Consider the following 21,450-nt stretch of genomic DNA (forward strand, 5'->3'; position numbering starts at 1 on the left):
ATTTGGGTGTCCTGGGTGGGTTTTAGGATGTTCTGAGAGGGTTTGGGATGTCCTGGGCAGGTTTGGGGTGTGTTGGGTGGGTTTTGGGGTGTCCTGGAGGGGTCCTGGGGGGATTTTAGGGGGTCTAGGGGTGTCCTGGGTGGGTTTGGGGGGATTTAGAGGGGTCTGAGGGGGGCTTGGGGAGGATTTGGGGTGTCCCCTTAATTCCCATATTAATTAAAGCTCATATCCATCATTTGGCCACGCCCTCTTATTTCCATAATGATCAATGACCACGCCCCCTAATTTACATATCCCAATATACGGTTACACATAGATTTTAATCCCCATTCTAAGAAATTACCACGCCCCCTAATTTCCATATTAATTAAAGCTCCTGCCAGACTTTTTGCCACGCCCCCTAATTTCCATATTAATTAAAGCTCATGTCAGTCTTTTGGTCACACCCTCTAATTTTATGTATTAATTAAAGTTCATTTCAACAATTTTGGCCACGCCTCCCTAATTTCCATACATCGAATGGCCACGCCCCCTTTGATGTCCATGCCCTGAAATTCCCATTCTCATAAATGACCACGCCTCTTAATTTACATATTATTTAAATATCACCTCTGCACTTTGACCGTGTCCAGTGTCCAGTGTCCTTTTTCCCTCTCCCAGGACACCTTTCCCTATCCCAGGACACTTTCCCCTATCTCAGGACACTTTTCCCTATTCCAGGACACTTTCCCCTATCCCAGGACACCTTTTTCCTTATCCCAGGACACCTTTCCCTATCCCAGGACACCTTTCCCTATCCCAGGACACTTTCCCCTATCCCAGGACACCTTTCCCTATTCCAGGACACCTTTCCCTATTCCAGGACACCTTTCCCTATTCCAGGACACTTTCCCTATCCCAGGACACTTTCCCCTATCCCAGGACACCTTTTTCCTTATCCCAGGACACCTTTCCCTATCCCAGGACACCTTTCCTTATCCCAGGACACCTTTCCCTATCCCAGGACACTTTTCCCTATCCCAGGACACCTTTCCTTATCCCAGGACACCTTTCCTTATCCCAGGACACTTTTCCTTATCCCAGGACAGCGGGGGCGGCAGTGCTGGAGCGGCACCGCCAGGGGGCGCCAGTGGGGGAACAGGAGCGGTCCAAGGGGGGCCGTAACGGCGACCGGGGCCGGTGCAATCAGCGGGGGAAGTGCCCGGGATTGGGGACAGTGACCGGAACTGGGGACGGTGGCTGGGATTGGGGACAGTGACCGGAATTGGGGACAGTGACCAGGACTGGGGACAGCGAGTGGCGGAGGCGGCTGCAGTGACAGCGCGGAGCCGGCAGGGGGCGGCAGTGGCGGTGCGGGGCCGGTGCATAACAGGGACAGCGGGGACAATGCCTGGAATCGGTGCCCGGGATTGAGGACGGTGACCAGGATTGAGGACAGTGACCGGGATTGCGGACGGTGCCCGGAATAGGGGACAGTGACCAGGATTGGGGACAGCGAGCGGTGGAGGCGGCTGCAGTGACAGCGCGGGGCCGGCAGGGGGCGGCAGTGGCAGTAACGGAGCGGGACCGGCAGGGGGCGACACTGGCAGTAACAGCTCAGGACCAGCAGGGGGCGACACTGGCAGCGACAGTGACCTGCAGTGACAGAGCGCGGCCGGCAGGGGGCGGCAGTGACCGGCAGTGACCGCACGGAACCGGCAGGGGGCGGCAGCGCGCGGAGGCGGCGGCGGCGCGGCCCGGCCCGGCCCGCTCAAGATGGCGGTGCGGAAGAAGGACGGCGGCCCCAACGTCAAGTACTACGAGGCCTCGGACACGGTCAGCCAGTTCGACAACGTGCGCCTGTGGCTGGGCAAGAACTACAAGAAGGTAAGCCCGCGGTTTTTCCCCGCGGAAAACGCCGCTCTCGGCGGCCCCGCCGGGCCCGGCCCGGCCCGTGACGGCCCCGCCGCCGCCATGGCGCCCCCCCCGCTCCCCTCACGGCGGCCGCCTGAGCCCCCCGGCCCCGCAGTACATCCAGGCAGAGCCCCCCACCAACAAATCGCTGTCGAGCCTGGTGGTGCAGCTGCTGCAGTTCCAGGAGGAGGTGTTCGGCAAGCACGTCAGCAACGCGCCCCTCACCAAACTGCCGGTGAGAGACCCGGGGGGACGCGGCCTGAGGGGGGGAACACGGGGATTGAGGGTCCAAACGGCCCCCCAGGTGATGGGGATGGAGCCTGGGGGGCTTGGGTGAGCCAGGGAGGGTGGGGGGACAAAGCCCAGCCCTCAAAGGCGTGGGGACAGCAGGGGAGGGCACCCCCATAAGCGGGGACAGCCCCAGGGGGTTGGGGACACGGGGGGACACGGGGGGACACGGGGGGACACGGGGGGACACGGGGGGACAGGGCTCTGGGCGGGGATGGGGCCCCCAAAGTGCGGGGATGGGGCCTGGAGAGCCGGGGAGGAGCCCCCGAGGACAGGGGACAAAGCCTTGGTTGGGGACAGTGACCCAACAGCCAGGGGAAGTGTCCCCAGGGCTCAGGGTGTCACCTCAATACCCGGGACAGAGCCCAGGACATGGGGACATCACCCCAATGCTCGGGGACAGAGCCCAGGACATGGGGACAGAGCCCCAGGACGTGGGGACAGAGCCCAGGACACGGGGACAGAGCCCCAGGACATGGGGACAGAGCCCAGGACATGGGGACAGAGCCCAGGACATGGGGACATCACCCCAATGCTCGGGGACAGAGCCCAGGACATGGGGACAGAGCCCAGGACACGGGGACAGAGCCCAGGACATGGGGACAGAGCTCAGGACATGGGGACAGAGCCCAGGACAGGGGGACAGAGCCCAGGACATGGGGACAGAGCCCAGGACATGGGGACAGAGCTCAGGACATGGGGACAGAGCCCCAGGACATGGGGACAGAGCCCAGGACATGGGGACAGAGCTCAGGACACGGGGACAGGGCCCCAGGACATGGGGACAGAGCCCAGGACATGGGGACAGAGCCCCAGGACATGGGGACAGAGCCCCAGGACAGGGGACAGAGCCCCAGGACGTGGGGACAGAGCCCAGGACATGGGGACAGAGCCCCAGGACATGGGGACAGAGCCCCAGTGCTCAGGGACAGAGCCCCAGGACAGGGGACAGAGCCCAGGACACGGGGACAGAGCCCCAGGACATGGGGACAGAGCCCCAGTGCTCAGGGACAGAGCCCCAGTGATTTGGGGACATGTCCCTGATGACCCTGGGACGAGGCCCCAGTGACCCCCGGGCAGCGCCCCAAAATCTGCGGACAAAGCTGAGCCCCAGAGACCCCAAAAAAGGCCCCAAAGAACAGGGGACAAAGCCCTGAGTGGGGACAGCACCCGGGGACAAGGCCTGGGTGGGGACAGCACCCCAAATATGGCAGAACCAGCACCCCAAACCTTGTGGCAGAGCCTCCAATGAAAAAGGGACAAGGACAATGATGTCCTGAGCAGGGACAATGCCTCAGAGCCATGGGGACATGTCCCCAATGTCCCCAAAGAACAGGGGACAAAGCTGTGAGCGGGGACAGCACCCCAATACCTGGGGACAGTGACATGGGGACACGACCCTGAGCAGGGACAGCACCCAGAGCTCAGGGACACGGCCCTGGTGACACCGTTCAGTGTTTGGGTGACTCGGGGACAGCAGCTGACCATGGACAGCAGCCAGTGCCACTGACCCGCTCAGGGACAGTGCCGGGGACCTTGGGACACTGGGAACTGTCCCCAAGCACCAGGGACAGTGTCACCACACGGGGACAGAGCCCTGCCAGGAGCAGGGTCCCAAATGGGGACACCCCAATGGCAGGACGGGGCTTCAGGGGACACCAGGACAGCCCCCACAGGACTTGGGGACAATGTCCCCACAAAGGGACAGAGCACAGGAGGGACAGAATCCCAAGGACCAGGGGACACTGCCCTGAGGACACCAGGACAGCCCCCACAGGACCTGGGGACAATGTCCCCACAAAGGGACAGGTCCCCAGCTTGGGGACAGAGCCACCCAAGGAGGTGACACCTGGGAGAGAGGATGGGACCCCGATGAGGGGGTGTCACCCTGACAAGGGGATGTCACCCTGTCACCCAGAGATGGAGTGACATCCTGGCAAGTGGGTGACAGCCGCGCCTGGGGGTGGGGGACCCTGACAGGGGGGTGGCACCTGATGGTGGGACAACGGGGGTGGCACCCTGAGGTGGGGATGGGACAACTGGACAAGAGGATGTCACCCCAGGCAGGGGATGGCACCTTGATGAGGGGATGTCACACTGTTAAGGGGATGTCACCAGGCAAGGAGATGGCACCCCATGAGAGGGCGTCACTCACAGATGGGGTTGGCACCCAAACATGGGGATGTCACCTAAACATGGGGATGGCACCCCAACAAGGGGTGGCACCCTGTGAGGGAATGTCACCTAGACATGGGGGTGTCACTCTAACGAGGGGATGTCACCCAGACAAGGGGATGTCATCCAGACACAGAGATGTCCCCCAGACAGGGGGATGTCACCCAGAAATGAAGATGTCACTCAGACACGGGAGTGTCACCCTAACAAGGGGATGTCACCTAAACATGGGGGTGTCACTCAGACATGGGGGTGTCACCCAAACGTGGGGGTGTCACTCAGGCATGGGAGTGTCACCCTAACAAGGACATGTCACCCAGACAAGGGCATGTCACCCAGACAAGGGGGTGTCACCCAGACAAGAGAATGTCACTCAGACATGGGAGTGTCACCCTAACAAGATGTCCCCCAGACATGGAGATGTCACTCAGATATGGACACATCCCCCAGACAGAGGGATGTCACCCAGGCATGGGGATTTCACCCTGACAAGGGAATGTCCCCCAGACAGGGGGATGGCACCCCGAGGAGCAGCTGTCACCCCATCAGGGCGGTGTCCCTGTCCCCCTGTCCCCCTGACCCCCCGTCCCCCCGTTCCAGATCAAATGCTTCCTGGATTTCAAGGCGGGGGGAGCCCTGTGCCACATCCTGGCAGCCGCCTATAAATTCAAGAGCGACCAAGGATGGTGAGCACACACCTGGGTGGGGGTCCTGGGGGGGTTCTGGGGGGTCCTGGGGGGTCCCTGGGGGGGTCTCTGGGGGGTTTGGGTTGGGGAACAGCCTGGGCTGCCCTCGGCTGGGGTGGGGGGCGGTTGTGGGATCAAAGCAAACAGACACTGGGATGTGTCCCCCCTCCTCTGTCACTGTGGACCCCGATGGGGTCCAGGCACCTTCCCCACTCCCTCCCCCTCCCCAAATTTGGGCTGCTGCCGAGGAGACCCGAGCTGTGGCTTTCATGAGAGTCGCTCTTTTCTTCCAATAAAGGCGGCGTTTCGATTTCCAGAATCCCTCGCGCATGGACCGCAACGTGGAGATGTTCATGACCATCGAGAAATCCCTGGTGCAGGTGAGACCCTCCATAGCCCTGACCCCATCCTGGGACCCCCAATGTGTGCCCCCCATCCCTTTTCATCATCTCACAGCTCTTCTCTCTCTCTCCTCCTTTTTCTTTCTCTCCAGAACAACTGCCTGGCTCGGCCCAACATTTTCCTGCACCAGGAGATCGAGCCCAAACTGCTGGGCAAGCTCAAGGACATCGTCAAGAGGCACCAGGTGGGGGTGGGGGGCACAGGGTGGGGGGCTCAGCCTGGTTTAGGATTTAGATTTAACCTCGGGTTTGTCCCCTGGATGTCACAACAGGGCACCGTGACTGAGGACAAGAGCAACGCCTCCCACATCGTCTGCCCCGTGCCCGGGAACCTGGAGGAAGGTGGGGGCAGGAGGGGGGTTTTGGGGGGTCATGGGGGGCTCCAGAGGAAGGTGGTGGGGGCAGGAGGAGGGTTTTGGGGGGTCACAGGAGGCTCCAGAGGAAAGTGGGTCCAGGAAATGAGTTTGGGGGGTCACAGGGGTTCCGGGGGGGGGCTCCAGAGGCAGGTGATGGGTACAGGAGGGGAGTTTTGGGGTTCCAGGGGCTCCAGAGGAACGTGGGGGCAGGAGAGAGGTTTTGGAGGGTCACAGGGGGCTCCAGAGGAAGGTGGTGGGGGCAGGAGGAGAATTTTAGGGGGGTTTCAGAGGAAGGTGGGTGCAGAGGAGGGTTTGTGGGGGTCACAGGGGGCTGGAGGAAGGTGGGTGCAGGAGGGGGGTTTTGAGGGGTTTGAGGGGTGCAGGATGGAGGTTTTGGGGGGCTGCAGCACCCCGAGGACCCCCACTCATCCCCACGTCCCACAGAGGAGTGGGTCTGGCCCTGCAAGAGGGGGGTTTTGGGGGTCAGCGGGGCTCCAGAGGAAAATGGGTGCAGGAGGGGGGTTTGGGGGGTTTGGGGGGTGCAGGTGGGAGGTTTTGGGGGGCTGCAGTACCCCGAGGACCCCCACTCATCCCCATGTCCCACAGAGGAGTGGGTCCGGCCCTGCAGGAGGGGGATATTGGGTTTGAGGGTTGCAGGAAGGAGGTTTTGGGGGATTTTGGGGGAGTTTGGGGGGTTTTTGGGGGGCTGCAGCACCCCGAGGACCCCCACTCATCCCCGTGTCCCACAGAGGAGTGGGTCCGGCCCGTCATGAAGCGCGACAAGCAGGTGCTGCTGCACTGGGGGTATTACCCCGACAGGTGAGGGGGGTGTTAACATTTCAGGGACCCCCTGTCCCCACCCCAAATCCCTGTGGGTGCCACTCTGACCCTATTCCCCCCCCAGCTATGACACCTGGATCCCGGCCAGCGAGATCGAGGCCTCCGTGGAGGATCCCCCCACTCCAGAGAAACCCCGGAAGGTACAGGGGGGACCCCCAGGCTTTGGGGGGCAGCTGGAGCCCCCCATCCCTGCCCTGAACCACCCCCCTGCCCCACAGGTCCACGCCAAGTGGATCCTGGACACGGACACCTTCAACGAGTGGATGAACGAGGAGGATTACGAGGTGACGGACGAGAAGAGCCCCGTCACCCGCAGGAAGAAGATCTCGGCCAAGACTCTGACAGACGAGGTCAGAGCCAGCTCAGAGCCCCTCGGGGAGGGGGCCTGGGGGTCTCACCCTGCTCAGCTGGACCCCCACGGTGCCCCCCCAGGTGAACAGCCCCGACTCTGATCGGAGGGACAAGAAGGGAGGGAACTACAAGAAGAGGAAGCGCTCGCCCTCCCCGTCGCCCACCCCTGAGGCCAAGAAGAAGAACGCCAAGAAGGGGTGAGCTGGGGGGCTTTGGGGGGCTCTGGGGAGTGAGGCAGCTCAGCCCCAGGAGTCAGTGTTGACCCAGGAGGGGTCTCTCCCTTGGCAGACCCTCCACTCCCTACAACAAATCCAAGCGCGGGCACCGCGAGGAGGAGCAGGAGGACCTGACCAAGGACATGGACGAGCCCTCGCCCGTCCCCAACGTGGAGGAGGTCACCCTGCCCAAAACGGGTCAGTGTGGGGGGCACCACCACCCCTGGGGTCCCCAGCAGTGTCCCCAGGGCGCTCAGCACCATTCTGTCCCCACAGTGAACACCAAGAAGGACTCGGAGTCGGCGCCCGTCAAGGGGGGCACCATGACAGACCTGGGTGAGTCTGAGGAGCCACAGCAGAGCCCCGGGACCCCCCGGGCTGGCAGTGCCCCAACCCACCCCTGTCCTCCCTTCCAGATGAGCAGGAAGATGAGAGCATGGAGACAGCTGGCAAGGTGAGCTTGGGGAAAGGTGTTCCCAGCACCTTTTGCTTCATCGTCAGCTGGTTGTCTCTCTCTCATCCCTCATCCCTCTTTTGGGTGCAAAAATGCTCTTTTTCTGCGCTTCCCCTCACCCCTGGAGCCGCAGCTCACCCTGGGCTCACCCTGCTGTGGGGTGAGGATGATGAGGGGCACTGAAAGGGGGTCCCTTTGCCCATGGGGTGCTGCTGTGTGGGGCAGGACGAGGAGGAGAACGGCGCCGGCAGCAAAGGGGAGCAGGCCAAGAACCCCGACCTGCACGAGGACAACGTCACCGAGCAGACCCACCACATCATCATCCCCAGCTACGCCGCCTGGTTCGACTATAACAGGTACCCTGAGCTGCTCTTCCTCACCTGAGGGTGATGATGAGGATGAGGGTGATGAGGATGAGGAGGGGGCTCCTCCCAGAGCCCTCCCCAAACCTCTCCTCTCCTCTCCTCCCCTGCAGCGTCCACGCCATCGAGCGCCGCGCCCTGCCCGAGTTCTTCAACGGCAAAAACAAATCCAAGACCCCTGAAATGTGAGGCCAAACCCTCCATCCCGTTGTCCCCTGTGTCCCCCCGGGGCTGAGCCTGGCTCTGAGCACCCCCGTGCCCCCCACAGATATTTGGCCTATCGGAACTTCATGATCGACACGTACCGGCTGAACCCGCAGGAGTACCTGACCTCCACGGCCTGCCGCCGCAACCTGGCCGGGGACGTGTGTGCCATCATGAGGTGGGGACACGGGGGACAGGGGACAGGGATAGGGATGGGGACACAGGGGACAGGGATGGGGACGTGTGTGCCATCATGAGGTGGGGACAGGGACACAGGGAACAGGGGGACAAGGGACAGGACAGGGATGGGGACAGGGCCGGGGATGTGTGTGCCATCATGAGATGGGGACACGGGGGACAGGGGACAGGGATGGGGATGGGGACAGGGCCGGGGACGTGTGCGCCATCATGAGGTAGGGACACGGGGGACAGGGGACAGGGATGGGGATAGGGACACAGGGGACAGGGCTGGGGACGTCTGTGCCATCATGAGGTGGGGACACGGGACACAGGGGACAGGGGACAGGGATGGGGATAGGGGATAGGAGACAGGGCTGGGGACGTGTGCGCCATCATGAGGTGGGGACACGGGACAGGGGGACAGGGACAGGGATGGGGACACAGGGATGGAGACAGGGATGGGGATGGGGACAGGGGCTGGGGACAGGGCTGGGGACTGGGGATAGTGCTGGGGACAGGGACCCTGGGGAGACAGAGGACTGGGGACAGGGGACATGGCTGGGGACAAGGGACAGGGACTGGGACAGGGCCAGGGACGTGTGCGCCATCATGCGGTGGGTCCGGGGACAGGGACAGAGGATGGGGACAGGGGACAGGGCTGGGGACAGGGACTGGGGACAGGGCTGGGACCCTGGGGGGACAGGGGCAGGGGACCCCGCTGTGCCAGGGGGCTGGGGACAGGGCTGGGAACCCCGAGGGGACCCTGATGCTGCCAGGGGGCTGGGGACACAGGACTCTGGTGTGCCAGGGGGCTGGGGACAGGGATTGGCACCCCAGTGTGCCAGGGGGCTGGTGCTGGTGGTGTTTAGGGGTTGGTTTGGCACCCCAGTCCTAATAAGGATCTGGTGCTGATGCAGTTTAGGGGTTGGTTTGTTTTGGGTGTCTGGTGCTGTGGGGCTGGGTGGTCAGTGTGGCACCCTGGCACTGGCAAGGGGTCAGTGTGGCACCCCAGGCCTGGTAGGGGGTCAGTGCCCCTGGGGCAGGGCGATCATTTTGGCACCCCAGGGGTGACAGGAGTCCAGAGCCAGGGGCACTGGGGGGTCACACCAAAGGTGTGGCGCCCCGGCACTGGTGAGGTTCCAGTGGGACAGGGGTGGTCATTTGGCACCCTGGCACTGGTGGGTGGTCAGTGGGACAGGAGTGGTCAGTGTCCATGCCAGTCCCACAGGCTCTGACCCTGGTGCCAATGGGACAGGGGTGGTCAGTGTCAGAACAGAGGGTGGTCAGTGTCACACCACACTCCCCACACCACTCCCTTGGGCTCTGACCCTGGTGCCAATGGGACGGCGTGGTCAGTGTCAGGACGGGGTGGTCAGTGTTGGGACAGAGGTGGTCAGTGTCACACCAAGCTGCCCACGCCAGCTCCAGCAGACTCTGAACCTGGTGGGACAGGGCTGGTCAGTTGGCACACTGGCACTGGTGGGTGTCCAGTGGGACAGGGTGGTCAGTTGGCTCCCTGGCACTGGTGTCCAGTGGGACAGGGTGGTCAGTGCCCACACCCCTCCCTCCAGCCCTGACCCCCTCTCCCCACAGGGTCCACGCCTTCCTGGAGCAGTGGGGCCTCATCAACTACCAAGTGGACGCCGAGAGCCGCCCCACGCCCATGGGCCCCCCGCCCACCTCTCACTTCCACGTCCTGGCCGACACCCCCTCGGGGCTGGTGCCGCTACAGCCCAAGACCCCCCAGGTGGGTCCCCGGGGGCGTCCGGCCCCGCCCAAGCCGCGACCACCCCCCCCTGCCGCCCCCCTGGTCCCCCCGGCGGGGGCGGGGGGGTGGGCGATGCACAGCTTCGATCCGTGCCTCAGGGCCGGCAGAGCGACGGCGGCGACGCCAAGACGGGGGGCCGCAAGAGCAAAGAGATCGAGGAGCTGGTCAGCGAGACGGTGAAGGGCAAGCCGGAGCTGGTAGGCGGCTCCTTGGGGGTCCGCGCCCCACGCCGCTGCCCGAGGAAGGCTCCTTCCCTCCTCATCCTCCTCCTCATCCTCTTCCTCCTTCCCCTCGCATGCCGGCCCGGCCCCGGGGGGAGCAGGGGATTGACACACACACACGGAAAAGACGACGGGACAGTCGGGGAGGAGGGACACGGCGACGTTCCCGTCCCCTCCCGTGCAGCCCCAGGCCCAGCGTTGTCCCCTCTCCTCCCCAGCAGCAGCAGCAGCCCAGCTCGGCCTCGCAGCAGATGCTGAACTTCCCGGAGAAGGGCAAGGAGAAGCCGGCCGACATGCAGAACTTCGGGCTGCGCACCGACATGTACACCAAGAAGAATGTCCCTTCCAAGGTGGGCGTAGCCCCCTCCCCAGGGATCAGGCCACAGTCCCCTCCTGCCTGCAGCCCCTCACCCCAAATTTTGTCCTGCAGAGCAAAGCTGCTGCCAGTGCTACACGGGAGTGGACGGAGCAGGAGACGCTGCTGCTGCTGGAGGTGCCTGAGGGGACACTGGGGACATTTCACAGGGGATGTGGGGACAGGGGGCATGAGCACAGCCCTGCCTGACCCCGCTGACCCCTCTCACCCCGACCCCGCAGGCCCTGGAGATGTACAAGGACGACTGGAACAAGGTGTCGGAGCACGTGGGCAGCCGCACGCAGGACGAGTGCATCCTGCACTTCCTGCGCCTGCCCATCGAGGATCCCTACCTGGAGGACTCGGAGGCCTCCCTGGGGCCCCTGGCCTACCAGCCCATCCCCTTCAGCCAGTCTGGCAACCCCGTGATGAGCACCGTGGCCTTCCTGGCCTCCGTGGTGGATCCACGAGTGGCCTCGGCCGCTGCCAAGTCAGCCCTGGGTGAGGCCTGAGGGGTGGGCAGGGGGCTATGGGGGGATATAGGGGGCTGGGGAGGCTACAGGGGGGAGAGGGACAGGGATTGTGGGGAGTGGGATGAGTCCTATAGGGAGAGGGGACAGGGACTGTGGGCAGAGGGGACAGGAAGTGTGAGGAGAGAGGACAGGGAATGTGGGGAGAGGAATGAATCCTATAGGGAGAGGGGACAGAGACTGGAGAGTGGGGAGGGGACTGTGGGGAGTGGAATGAATCCTTTAAGGAGAGGAATGAGTCCTATAGGGAGAGGGGACAGGGACTGTGGGGAGTGGGATGAGTCCTGCAGGGAGAGGGGATGGGGACTGTGGGGAGAGGGGATGGGGACTGTGGGGAGAGAGACAGGGACTGGAGGAAGAAATAGGGACTGTGGGGACTATGGGGAGAGGAATGAATCCTATAGGGAGAGAGATGAGTCCTGTAGGGAGAGGAATAAATCCTATAGGGAAAGGGGATGGGGTCTGTGGGCAGAGGGATGAGTCCTGTACAGAGAGGAATGAATCCTATAGGGAGAGGGGTGAGTCCTGTGGGGAGAGGGATGGACTATGGGGAATCCTATAGGAGAATGGATGAGTCCTACAGAGAGTTCTGCAGGGAGTCAGGATGAGTTTCATGGGAAGAGGGACAAATCCTGTGGGAGTTCTGTAGGATGGGGTGAGTTCTGCAGGGAGTCCTGCAGGGGAAGAGAATCAAGGAGAGAGGAATTAGTTCTTTGGGGAGAGGGATGAGCCCTATAAAGGTTCCTGTAGGAGGATGGAAGGAGCTCTTTAAGGAGTTCTATAGGGAGCTCTGTAGGAGGATGGGACAAGTCCTATAGGGAGTTCTATAGGGAGACAAGGATGGGGCTTAGAGAAAGAGGGACAAGTCCTGTAGGACAATGGGGTGAGTTCTGTAGGGAGTGCTGCAGTGGGGTGGGATGGATCCTGTGGGAAGATGGGATGAGCCCTATAGGGGTTCCTATAGGAAAATGGGGTCAGGAGATGGAATGAGGAACATGGGGAGAGGAGTGAGTCCTATAGGGGTTCTTACAGATAAATGGGACCAGTCCTATAGGAAATGGGATGAGGAACATGGGGAGAGGGGTGAATCCTATAGGAGTTCCTGTAGGGAAATGGGATGAGTCCTATAGGAGATGGGATCAGGAACACGGGGACAGGGCTGAGTCGTGTAGGGGTTCCTACAGATAAATGGGATGAGGAACAGGGGACAGGGCTGAGTCCTCTAGGGGTTCCTATAGGGAAATGGGAAGGCTGAGTCCTCCAGGATGCCCTACAGGGGTGGATCTGACAGGGACAGGGATGAGGCACACGGGGACACCACCCAGCCCTGTGGAGATCCCTCTGGGGACACAGAACATCTCCCAGGGAGGCGACACGAACCTTCCAGAACATTCCACAGCCAGCCAGGACAGCCCCAGGCCGAGCTCCCCGCGGGGCTGGGGGGCTCAGGGTGGGCTCCAGGGGTCTCCCACTGAAAGTTTCCTCCCCGTGGCAGAGGAATTCTCCAAGATGAAGGAGGAGGTGCCCACGGCGCTGGTGGAGGCCCACGTGAGGAAGGTGGAGGAGGCGGCCAAGGTGACGGGCAAGGCCGACCCCGCCTTCGGGCTGGAGAGCAGCGGCATCGCCGGCACCGCCTCCGACGAGCCCGAGCGCATCGGTCAGCGCGGCTGGGGGGATCCGGGGGGGCTCTGGGGGACTCTGGAGGGGTCTGAGCCCGGGTTTGTGTCCCCAGAGGACAGCGGGGCTGGGGAGGTGGCACCGGGGATCCCCGAGGGGGTGGCACCGTGGTCTGAGCCTGAGTTTGTCCTGGGTTTGTCTCCTCTGATCTGTCCCCAGAGAAGAGCAGGGCCAGGCAGAGCTTGGGGGGGCTCTGAGGGGGTGGCACTGGGGGTCTCCAAGGGACTCCAGGGGGGTGGCACTGGGGTCTGAGCCCGGATTTGTGTCCCCAGAGGAGAGCAGGGCCGGGGGGTGGCACCAAGGGGTGGCACTGAGGGTCCCCAGGGGGGTGACACCATGGTCTGAGCCCCAGATTTGTGTCCTCAGAGGAGAGGGGGGCTGGGGGGGCTCCAGGGGGGCTCTGAGGGTTCCTGGAGGGGTCTGAGCCCGGGTTTGTGTCCCCAATGGGGAGCAGGGCCAGGAGGACTCCAGGTTTGTGTCCCCAGAGGAGAGCAGGGCCGGGGCGGTGGCACTGGGGGGCTCTAGGGGGGTGACACCATGGTCTGAGCCCCAGTTTGTGTCCCCAGAGGAGAGCGGGGCTGAGGGGGGCTCTGGGGGTCCCCAGGGGGGTGACACCATGGTCTGAGCCCCAGTTTGTGTCCCCAGAGGAGAGTGGGACAGAGGAGCCGCGGGCAGAGGCGCAGCCGACCGAGGAGAAGAAAGAGGCAAAGGTAAAAGGGGTCTGGGCTGGGGGGTCCAGGGGGGTAAAAACGGGGCAGAATTTGGGCACCCACAGAGCCCTGCCTTCCCCAGGAGCCCCGCGATGGCAGCGCCGAGGAGGAGACCAAGGAGAAAGCCGGGGAAACGCCCAAGAAGGAGGAGGAGAAGGGGAAGGAGGCCGAGGGCGACAAGGAGCCCGACAAGGGTGACGGGGACAGCGCAGGTGAGCTCAGACCCTGCAGGGCCGTGGGGACACCGAGCCCCCCACGGCTCTGCTGACACAGCCCCACCTGCCACAGGAGAGCCCGAGAAGGACAAGGAGGTGAAGGAAGGGCCGGATGAGGCGCCCAAAGAGCCCCAAGAGCCCGAGGGCGAGCGCAAGGCCAAGGTGGAGCGGGACATCGGCGAGGGGAACCTGTCCACGGCCGCCGCCGCCGCGCTGGCCGCCGCCGCCGTCAAGGCCAAGGTGAGGATGGGACACTGAGCTGGGCTTGGAGCTCAGGGGACACTCCAGGTGTCACCTCTGAGCCCTTTGTTCCCCCCCTGGCAGCACCTGGCGGCCGTGGAGGAGCGCAAGATCAAATCCCTGGTGGCGCTGCTGGTGGAGACGCAGATGAAGAAGCTGGAGATCAAACTGAGGCACTTCGAGGAGCTGGAGACCATCATGGACCGCGAGCGGGAGGCCGTGAGTGCCCCGGGGGAAAGGAGGGGTGGTTTGTCCCCTGTCAACCCTGAATTTCGAGTGTTTGGAGTCTTTGCAGCCTGATTCTCACGCTGTTTCATTTAAACAATATTGTATTCTTAGAATTTATCAGTATAGTTGTTCTCTGAGAGAGGATTTGACTGATGGTCATAGTGACCAATGGGGTCAGGAGGTTGTGACCTCCTTGGGCCAATCTGCCAATGTATATAAGTAGATTAGAATCAGATAAAAAAGAGCTTTCCATGTTTGACCCTGCTGCTGCTGCTGTCCTCTGTGAGGATCCACACCCACATCACACCTTGTCACCCCTCTAAGAGCAGGGGAAACAGTCCCCACCCTGACACCCCACCCCTCAGTGCCCCCTGTGCTCCATCCCCAGCTGGAATACCAACGGCAGCAGCTGCTGGCCGACCGCCAGGCCTTCCACATGGAGCAGCTGAAATACGCCGAGATGCGAGCGCGGCAGCAGCACTTCCAGCACCTGCAGCAGCAGCAGCAGCAGCAGCAGCCCGGGCTGCCCCCCGGGGCGCAGCCCCTGCCCACCGCCGCCCCCCTGGCCCCCGCCGCCCACCCTCTGGCCGCCCCGCCCGGCCCGGCCATGGTGGGCCCGGCCGAGCCCGTGGGGCAGCCCCTGCCCGGGGTCCCCCCGCCGCAGCCGCAGCCGCCAACGCTCCCGGGAGCCCCGGCCGGCCCCCACGGTCAGTCAGGGGGTGGGGGGTCAGCTGGGGGGGGGTCTGAAGGGATGGGCTGGGTGGGGGTCTCCCCATAGGGCTGAGGTGGTGTGGGGTGGGTGGGGGGTCTCACTGGGAGGTCCCTACAGTGCTGGAGTGGGTGGGGGTCTCACCAAGGGGTTCCTGCAGTGCTGGAGTGGGTGAGGGTCTCCCCATATGGCTGAGGTGGTGTGGGGTGGGTGGGGGGTCTCAACAGGGGGTTCCTGCAGTGATGGGGTGGGTGGGGGTCTCAGCACTGGGTTCACGTGGTGCTGAGGTGTTTTGGGGTGGGTGGGGGTCTCACAGTGCTGAGGTGATGTGGGGTGGGTGGGGGGTCTCACCAGTGGGGTCCTCCCAGTGCTGGGGTGGGTGGGGGTCTCACCAGGGGGTTCCTGCAGTGCCAGAGTGGGTGGGGGTCTCAGGTCACTGTTCCCACTGCCCCAGCTCTGAGGGGTGGCTGGATCAGGCTGGGGGTCTCAGGGTTGCTCTCCCCACTCCCCACCAGTGATTGAGTAAGGGTGGGGGTCTCAGGGGTGCTCTCCCCTCTCCCCACTGGTAACTGGATCAGACCAGGGGTCTCACTGGGGGTCTCAGGGTCGCTCTCCCCTCTCCCCACCTATGCCTGGATCAGACCAGGGGTCTCACCAGAGGTCTCAGGGTTGCTCTCCCCATCTATGACTGGATCAGTCTGGGGGTCTCAGGGTCGCTCTCCCCTCTCCCCACCAGTAACTGGATCAGGCTGGGGGTCTCACCAGCACTCCCCCCCTCTCTCTCTCCCCGCAGCCCCGGCCCCGTTCCCGGGCCAGCAGCCTCCTCCCTCCCAGACCCTGGCGGTGACTCTGGGCGGCACCACCGGCAACATCAGCAGCTCCAGCTCCACCAACACCGGCCACCCTTCCTCCTCCTCCTCTTCCTCCTCCTCCTCCTCCTCCTCCTCCTCCTCGGCCGTGCCCGGTAATGTCCCCGCGGGCCTGCCCTTCGTGTCACCACCACCGAGCATGGCTAACCCTCCTCCTCCTCCTCCTCCGGCCTGCATGGAGCCTTTTCCCTGTACCCCACCCCATCTCCCCCTGCACGGGGTCCTGAGCAGCAGCATGCCGGGGGTGGGGGGGCTTCCCCCCAGCGCCCACCCCGGGGGGCCGGCAGCCCCTCCTGCAGCCCCGTGCGCGGGGGGCTCGGCCGCGGCGCACAGCCCCGCCATCGTGGCCGCCGTGCAGGGCAGCCTCCTGCCCGGCCTCGCAGGTGAGCACGGCTCCAGCACCTCTTAGAGGATTCTTTCGGGGTGTTTGGGGTGTGGGTTGGTGGGGTTAGGGGATGGAGGTTTCAGCTTTCTGAGGGTTTGGTGTTGTGGGTTTGTAGCGGAGAGTTTCGTGGGTGTGATGTGAGTAAAGTAGATTTTCATTCTGTGATGGAGTCAGACAGAGTGGATTCTCATTCCTCTCTGTCACTGGTTTAAAGTGGGTTTCCATTCCTCTCTGTGATGGATTTAAAGTGGATTTTTATTCCTCCCTGTGACTGACTTAAAGTAAATTTTCCTTCCTCTTTGTGACTGACTTAAAGTAAGTTTTCATTCCTCTCTGTGATGAACTTAAACAAAAAGTGAATTTTCACTCCTCTCTATGATGGACTTAAACAAAAAGTGGATTTTCATTCCTCTCTGTGACTGGTTTAAAGTGGGTTTTTATTCCTCTCTGTGATGGACTTAAACAAAATGGATTTTAATTCCTCTCTGTGACTGACTTAAACAAAGTAAATTTTCATTCCTCTTTGTGATGGACTTAAACAAAAAGTTGGTTTTTATTCCTCTCTGTGATGGACTTAAAGTAAATTTTCCTTCCTCTCTATGATGGACTTAAAGTGAATTTTCATTCCTCTCTGTGATGAAATGAAACAAAACGTAAATTTTCCTTCCTCTCTGTGATGGATTTAAAGTGGGTTTTTATTCCTCCCTATGATGGACTTAAAGTAAATTTTCCTTCCTCTCTGTGATGGATTTAAAGTGGGTTTTTATTCCTCCCTATGATGGACTTAAAGTAAATTTTCCTTCCTCTCTGTGATGAACTTAAACAAAAAGTGAATTTTCACTCCTCTCTATGATGGACTTAAACGAAATGGATTTTAATTTCTCCCTGTGACTGACTTAAACAAAAATTGGGTTTTCCTTCCTCTCTGTGATGGAGACAAACAAACTGGATTTTTATTCCTCTCTATGACAGACTTAAAGAAAAAGTGGGTTTTAATTCCTCTCTAATGACAGACTTAAACAAAGTAATTTTTCCTTCCTCTCTGTGATGGACTCAGAGTGGATTTTCATTCTTCTCTATGATGGACTTGAACAAAAAGTGGGGTTTAATTCCTCTCTATGATGGACTTAAAGTAAATTTTCCTTCCTCTCTATGATGGACTTAAAGTGGGTTTTTATTCCTCCCTGTGACAGACTTAAACAAAGTAAATTTTCGTTCCTCTCTGTGATGAACTTAAACAAAAAGTGAATTTTCATTCTTCTCTATGATGGACTTAAACAAAAAGTGGGGTTTAATTCCTCTCTATGATGGACTTAAAGTAAATTTTCCTTCCTCTCTATGATGGATTTAAAGTGAATTTTTATTCCTCTCTGTGACTGACTTAAACAAAAAGTGAATTTTCACCCCTCTCTGTGACAGACCTCAGAATTAACCCCTGAGCTCAGAGAGCTGTTCCCCTCATTTCCCAATCCCTGCCCAAATTCCAAACCCTATAAAATGATAAAAAACTTCCTTTTTGGCCTCACTCCAGCCCTGCCCGGGGTTTGTGTCGTTATTTTGTCCTAAATGGCGACAGGACACAAAATGAAGGACGGGGACAGACGTTTGTCAGGGGAAAAAAATGAGCATTTTACAGTTGATTTTTGACCTCAGTTTATAGAGATTCTGGATAATTTTATATAAATTTATATAGATTTATATAATGATATAAATTCTGGACAATATAGAGATTTTTATATAGATTCTGGGCAATTTTATATAGATTTATATAGATTTATATAGATGATATAAATTCTGGACAATATATAGACTTTATATAGATTCTGGACATTTTTATATAAATTTATATAGATTTATATAAATTCTGGACAACAATTTTATATAGATTTATATAAATTTATATACAATTACATAGATTTTATAGAGATTCTTGACAATTTTTTATAGATTTATATAAATTTATATAGATTTATATAAATTCTGGACCATTTTATATAGATTTTATAGAGATTCTGAACAATTTTATATAGATTTATATAAATTTATATAGATTTATATAAATTCTGGACCATTTTATATAGATTTTATAGAGATTCTGAACAATTTTATATAGATTTATATAAATTTATATAGATTTATATAAATTCTGGACAATATATAGATTTTATAGATTCTGGACAATTTTATATAGATTTATATAAACCAAACCTTTAATCCATCAATTCTCCCTCCTCCAGAGAGGAATTTAACCAGAAAAAACAAAATATTACTTTAAAAAAAATACTTTAAAAAAGTACTTTGTACTTCAACATCACTTTTACAAAAAATACTTGAATTTTTTTTACTACAAAAAATTTTACATTTCAGTTTATAAACCTTTATTTTTGATGACTTGAAAATCCGTGAGAAAACTCCACTACAAAACTCCAAAAATCTAAAAAATACAAACCTCAGAAAGCTGAAAAAAAAAAAAAAAAAAGATCAGGGTGGGGAAAAGGCAGAAAGGAAAAGACAAAACCTCAAAGGGAAAAATTTCCACAAGGGAAAAATAGAAATTGGAAATTGGGAAGAAGTTTTTTTCATGGGAAAAGTGATGAAGTGTTTAAAAAAACATGTTAAAAAATGATTAAAAAAAAGTTAAAAACTATTTTTAAAAAAATCATGTTTTAAAAAACATGTTTAAAAAAATGTTTAAAAATATTTTAAAAAAACATGTTAAAAAAAGTTAAAAAAAAAAAAAGTTTAAAAAAATTTTTAAAATGTTGAAAAGAAACATGTTTAAAAAAATGTTGAGGAAAAAAATTAAAACAAATTTTAAAAAAATTAAAAAAAATGTTTAAAAAAACATGTTTAAAAAGAACATGTTTTAAAAAAAGGTATTTTAAAAAAGCCATGTTTTAAAAAAAATGCTTAAAAGAAACCATGTTTAAAAAAATGTTAAAAAAATTTAAAAAAACATGTAAAAAATGTTTAAAAAGAACATTTTTTAAAAAAAAGTATTTAAAAAAATGTTTAAAAAAAATGTTAAAAAAAATGATTAAAAAATCATGTTTTAAAAAACATGTTTAAAAAATGTTAAAAAAAATTTTAAAATTTAAAAAAACATGGTTAAAAAAATATGTTAAAAAAACATGTTTTAAAAAAACGTTTTAAAAAATCATGTTAAAAAAAATTTTAAGAAGTTAAAAAAATGTTTAAAAAAAACATGTTTTTAAAAAAAATGTTTTAAAACATGCAAAAAAAAGTTTAAAAAAAACTTTTAAAAATATGTTTAAAAAAACCACATTTTAAAAAAATATTTTAAAAAAAGTTTAAAAAAATGTTTAAAAAAATCATGTTAAAAAAATCATGTTAAAAAAAATATTTTTAAAAAAAATTAAAAAAACATGTTTAAAAAATGTTAAAAAAAAAGTTTAAAAAAATGTTAAACATGCAAAAAAATGTTTTTAAAAGAAGTTTTTAAAAAATCATGTTTAAAAAAATTTAAAAAAAAAATTAAAAAATGTTAAAAAAATGTTTAAAAAACCCCATGTTTTTAAAAAAATGTAAAAAAAAATGCAAAAAATGCTTTAAAAAATTTTTTTTTAAAAAAATCATGTTTAAAAAAAAGTTTTAAAAAACACATTTAAAAAAACATGTTTTAAAAAAAATATTTAAAAAAAACTTAAAAAAATGTTTAAAAAAAACATGTTAAATTTAAAAAATATTTTAAAAAAATGTTAAAACAAACATGTTTAAAAAAAATCTTTAAAAAATTAAATAAAAAATTTAAAAAAAAAAGTTTAAAAAAATGTTAAAAAAAATGTTAAAAAAAATGTTTTAAAACCCCACCAAATGCACGAATGATTTAATTTCGATATCAAAGCTGGGCTGAACTCAACCCTAAATCTCTTTTCCATCCCAACAAATCCTGTAACTCCTGTCATTGTGTGTCCCCTCCTTGTGCCACCCCCATTATTATTATTATTCTCATTATATTATTATTATTATTATCATTATTATTATTATTATTATTATTATTGTTTTCTCTCTCTGCAGAGCCGGGTCCCCCCCTCCCCGCGGAGCTATTATTATTATTATTATTATTAATATTATTATTACTATTATTATTATCATTATTATTATTATTATTATTGTTTTCTCTCTCTCTGCAGAGCCGGGTCCCCCCCTGCCCGCAGAGCTATTATTATTATTATTATTATTATTATTATTATTATTATTATCATTATTATCATTATTATTATTATTTTCTCTCTCTCTGCAGAGCCAGGCCCCCCCTGCCCGCGGAGCTATTATTATTATTATTATTATTATTATTATCATTATCATTATCATTATTAATATTGTTTTCTGTCTCTCTGCAGAGCCGGGTCCCCCCTCCCCGCGGAGCTATTATTATTATTATTATTATTATTATCATTATTAATATTGTTTTCTGTCTCTCTGCAGAGCCGGGGCCCCCCCTGCCCGCGGAGCTATTATTATTATTATTATTATTATTATTATCATTATTATCATTATTATCATTATTATCATTATTATTATTATTTTCTCTCTCTCTGCAGAGCCAGGCCCCCCCTGCCCGCAGAGCTATTATTATTATTATTATTATCATTATTATCATTATTATTACTATTATTATTATTGTTTTCTGTCTCTCTGCAGAGCCAGGTCCCCCCCTGCCCGCGGGGCTATTATTATTATTATTATTATTATTATTATTATTATTATTATCATTATTATCATTATTATTATTATTTTCTCTCTCTCTGCAGAGCCGGGTTCCCCCCTACCCGCGGAGCTATTATTATTATTATTATTATTATTAATATTATTATTATTCTCTCTCTGCAGAGCCGGGTCCCCCCCTCCCCGCGGAGCTATTATTATTATTATTATTATTATTATTATCATTATTATTATTATTATTATTGTTTTCTGTCTCTCTGCAGAGCCGGGCCCCCCCCTGCCCGCGGAGCCCGTCGCCCCCAGCGCCCCCAGCTCGGCGCCCCCCGTGCCCCCCACGCAGTGAGACCCTCCCCAAGGACGCCGCAGCCCCCGGCCCGCCCCCCAAAATCCCCTCCCATCTTCCTCCTCCTCTTCCCTCCATCCTCATCCTCACCATCATCACCATCATC

At 55.1% G+C, this 21,450-nt stretch overlaps 1 protein-coding gene across 2 annotated transcripts; it reads left to right on the forward strand.

The window, feature by feature from the left end:
* The first annotated feature begins 1,743 nt into the window (after window positions 1-1,743).
* SMARCC2 (SWI/SNF related BAF chromatin remodeling complex subunit C2) lies at window positions 1,744-21,372 on the forward strand. Of its 2 annotated transcripts, none has more exons than XR_014592059.1 (29): window positions 1,744-1,866; window positions 2,009-2,128; window positions 4,957-5,042; window positions 5,341-5,422; window positions 5,536-5,628; window positions 5,716-5,785; window positions 6,549-6,618; window positions 6,704-6,779; window positions 6,858-6,989; window positions 7,072-7,187; window positions 7,279-7,403; window positions 7,482-7,541; window positions 7,622-7,659; window positions 7,885-8,015; window positions 8,135-8,206; window positions 8,290-8,403; window positions 9,999-10,152; window positions 10,272-10,370; window positions 10,613-10,744; window positions 10,825-10,887; window positions 10,992-11,250; window positions 12,775-12,936; window positions 13,602-13,666; window positions 13,749-13,878; window positions 13,955-14,121; window positions 14,206-14,340; window positions 14,738-15,056; window positions 15,852-16,857; window positions 17,338-17,745. XR_014592059.1 is itself a non-coding variant. In XM_083880940.1 (29 exons), exons 1-29 carry the CDS (start codon window positions 1,756-1,758, stop codon window positions 21,342-21,344), a joined length of 3,720 nt encoding a protein of 1,239 aa, XP_083737066.1. In that variant the 5' UTR covers window positions 1,744-1,755; the 3' UTR covers window positions 21,345-21,372. The 2 variants fall into 2 exon arrangements, 1 of the variants encoding a protein (XP_083737066.1); XM_083880940.1 differs by lacking the exon at window positions 17,338-17,745 and adding an exon at window positions 21,265-21,372 and having other exon boundaries at window positions 15,852-16,310.
* The last annotated feature ends 78 nt before the right edge of the window (window positions 21,373-21,450 follow it).

This window comes from Zosterops lateralis (assembly GCF_965231275.1).
Source record: "Zosterops lateralis genome assembly, chromosome: 32".
In the NCBI taxonomy this organism is placed as follows: Eukaryota; Metazoa; Chordata; class Aves; order Passeriformes; family Zosteropidae; genus Zosterops; species Zosterops lateralis.

Coding starts and splice junctions, on each gene's coding strand:
- SMARCC2 (XM_083880940.1), top strand. CDS start 1,756: ATGGCGGTGCGGAAGAAGGACGGCGGCCCCAACGTCAAGTACTACGAG. Junction 6,780..6,857: donor CTCCAGAGAAACCCCGGAAG/GTACAGGGGGGA, acceptor CCTGCCCCACAG/GTCCACGCCAAGTGGATCCT. Junction 8,016..8,134: donor GCCTGGTTCGACTATAACAG/GTACCCTGAGCT, acceptor CCTCCCCTGCAG/CGTCCACGCCATCGAGCGCC.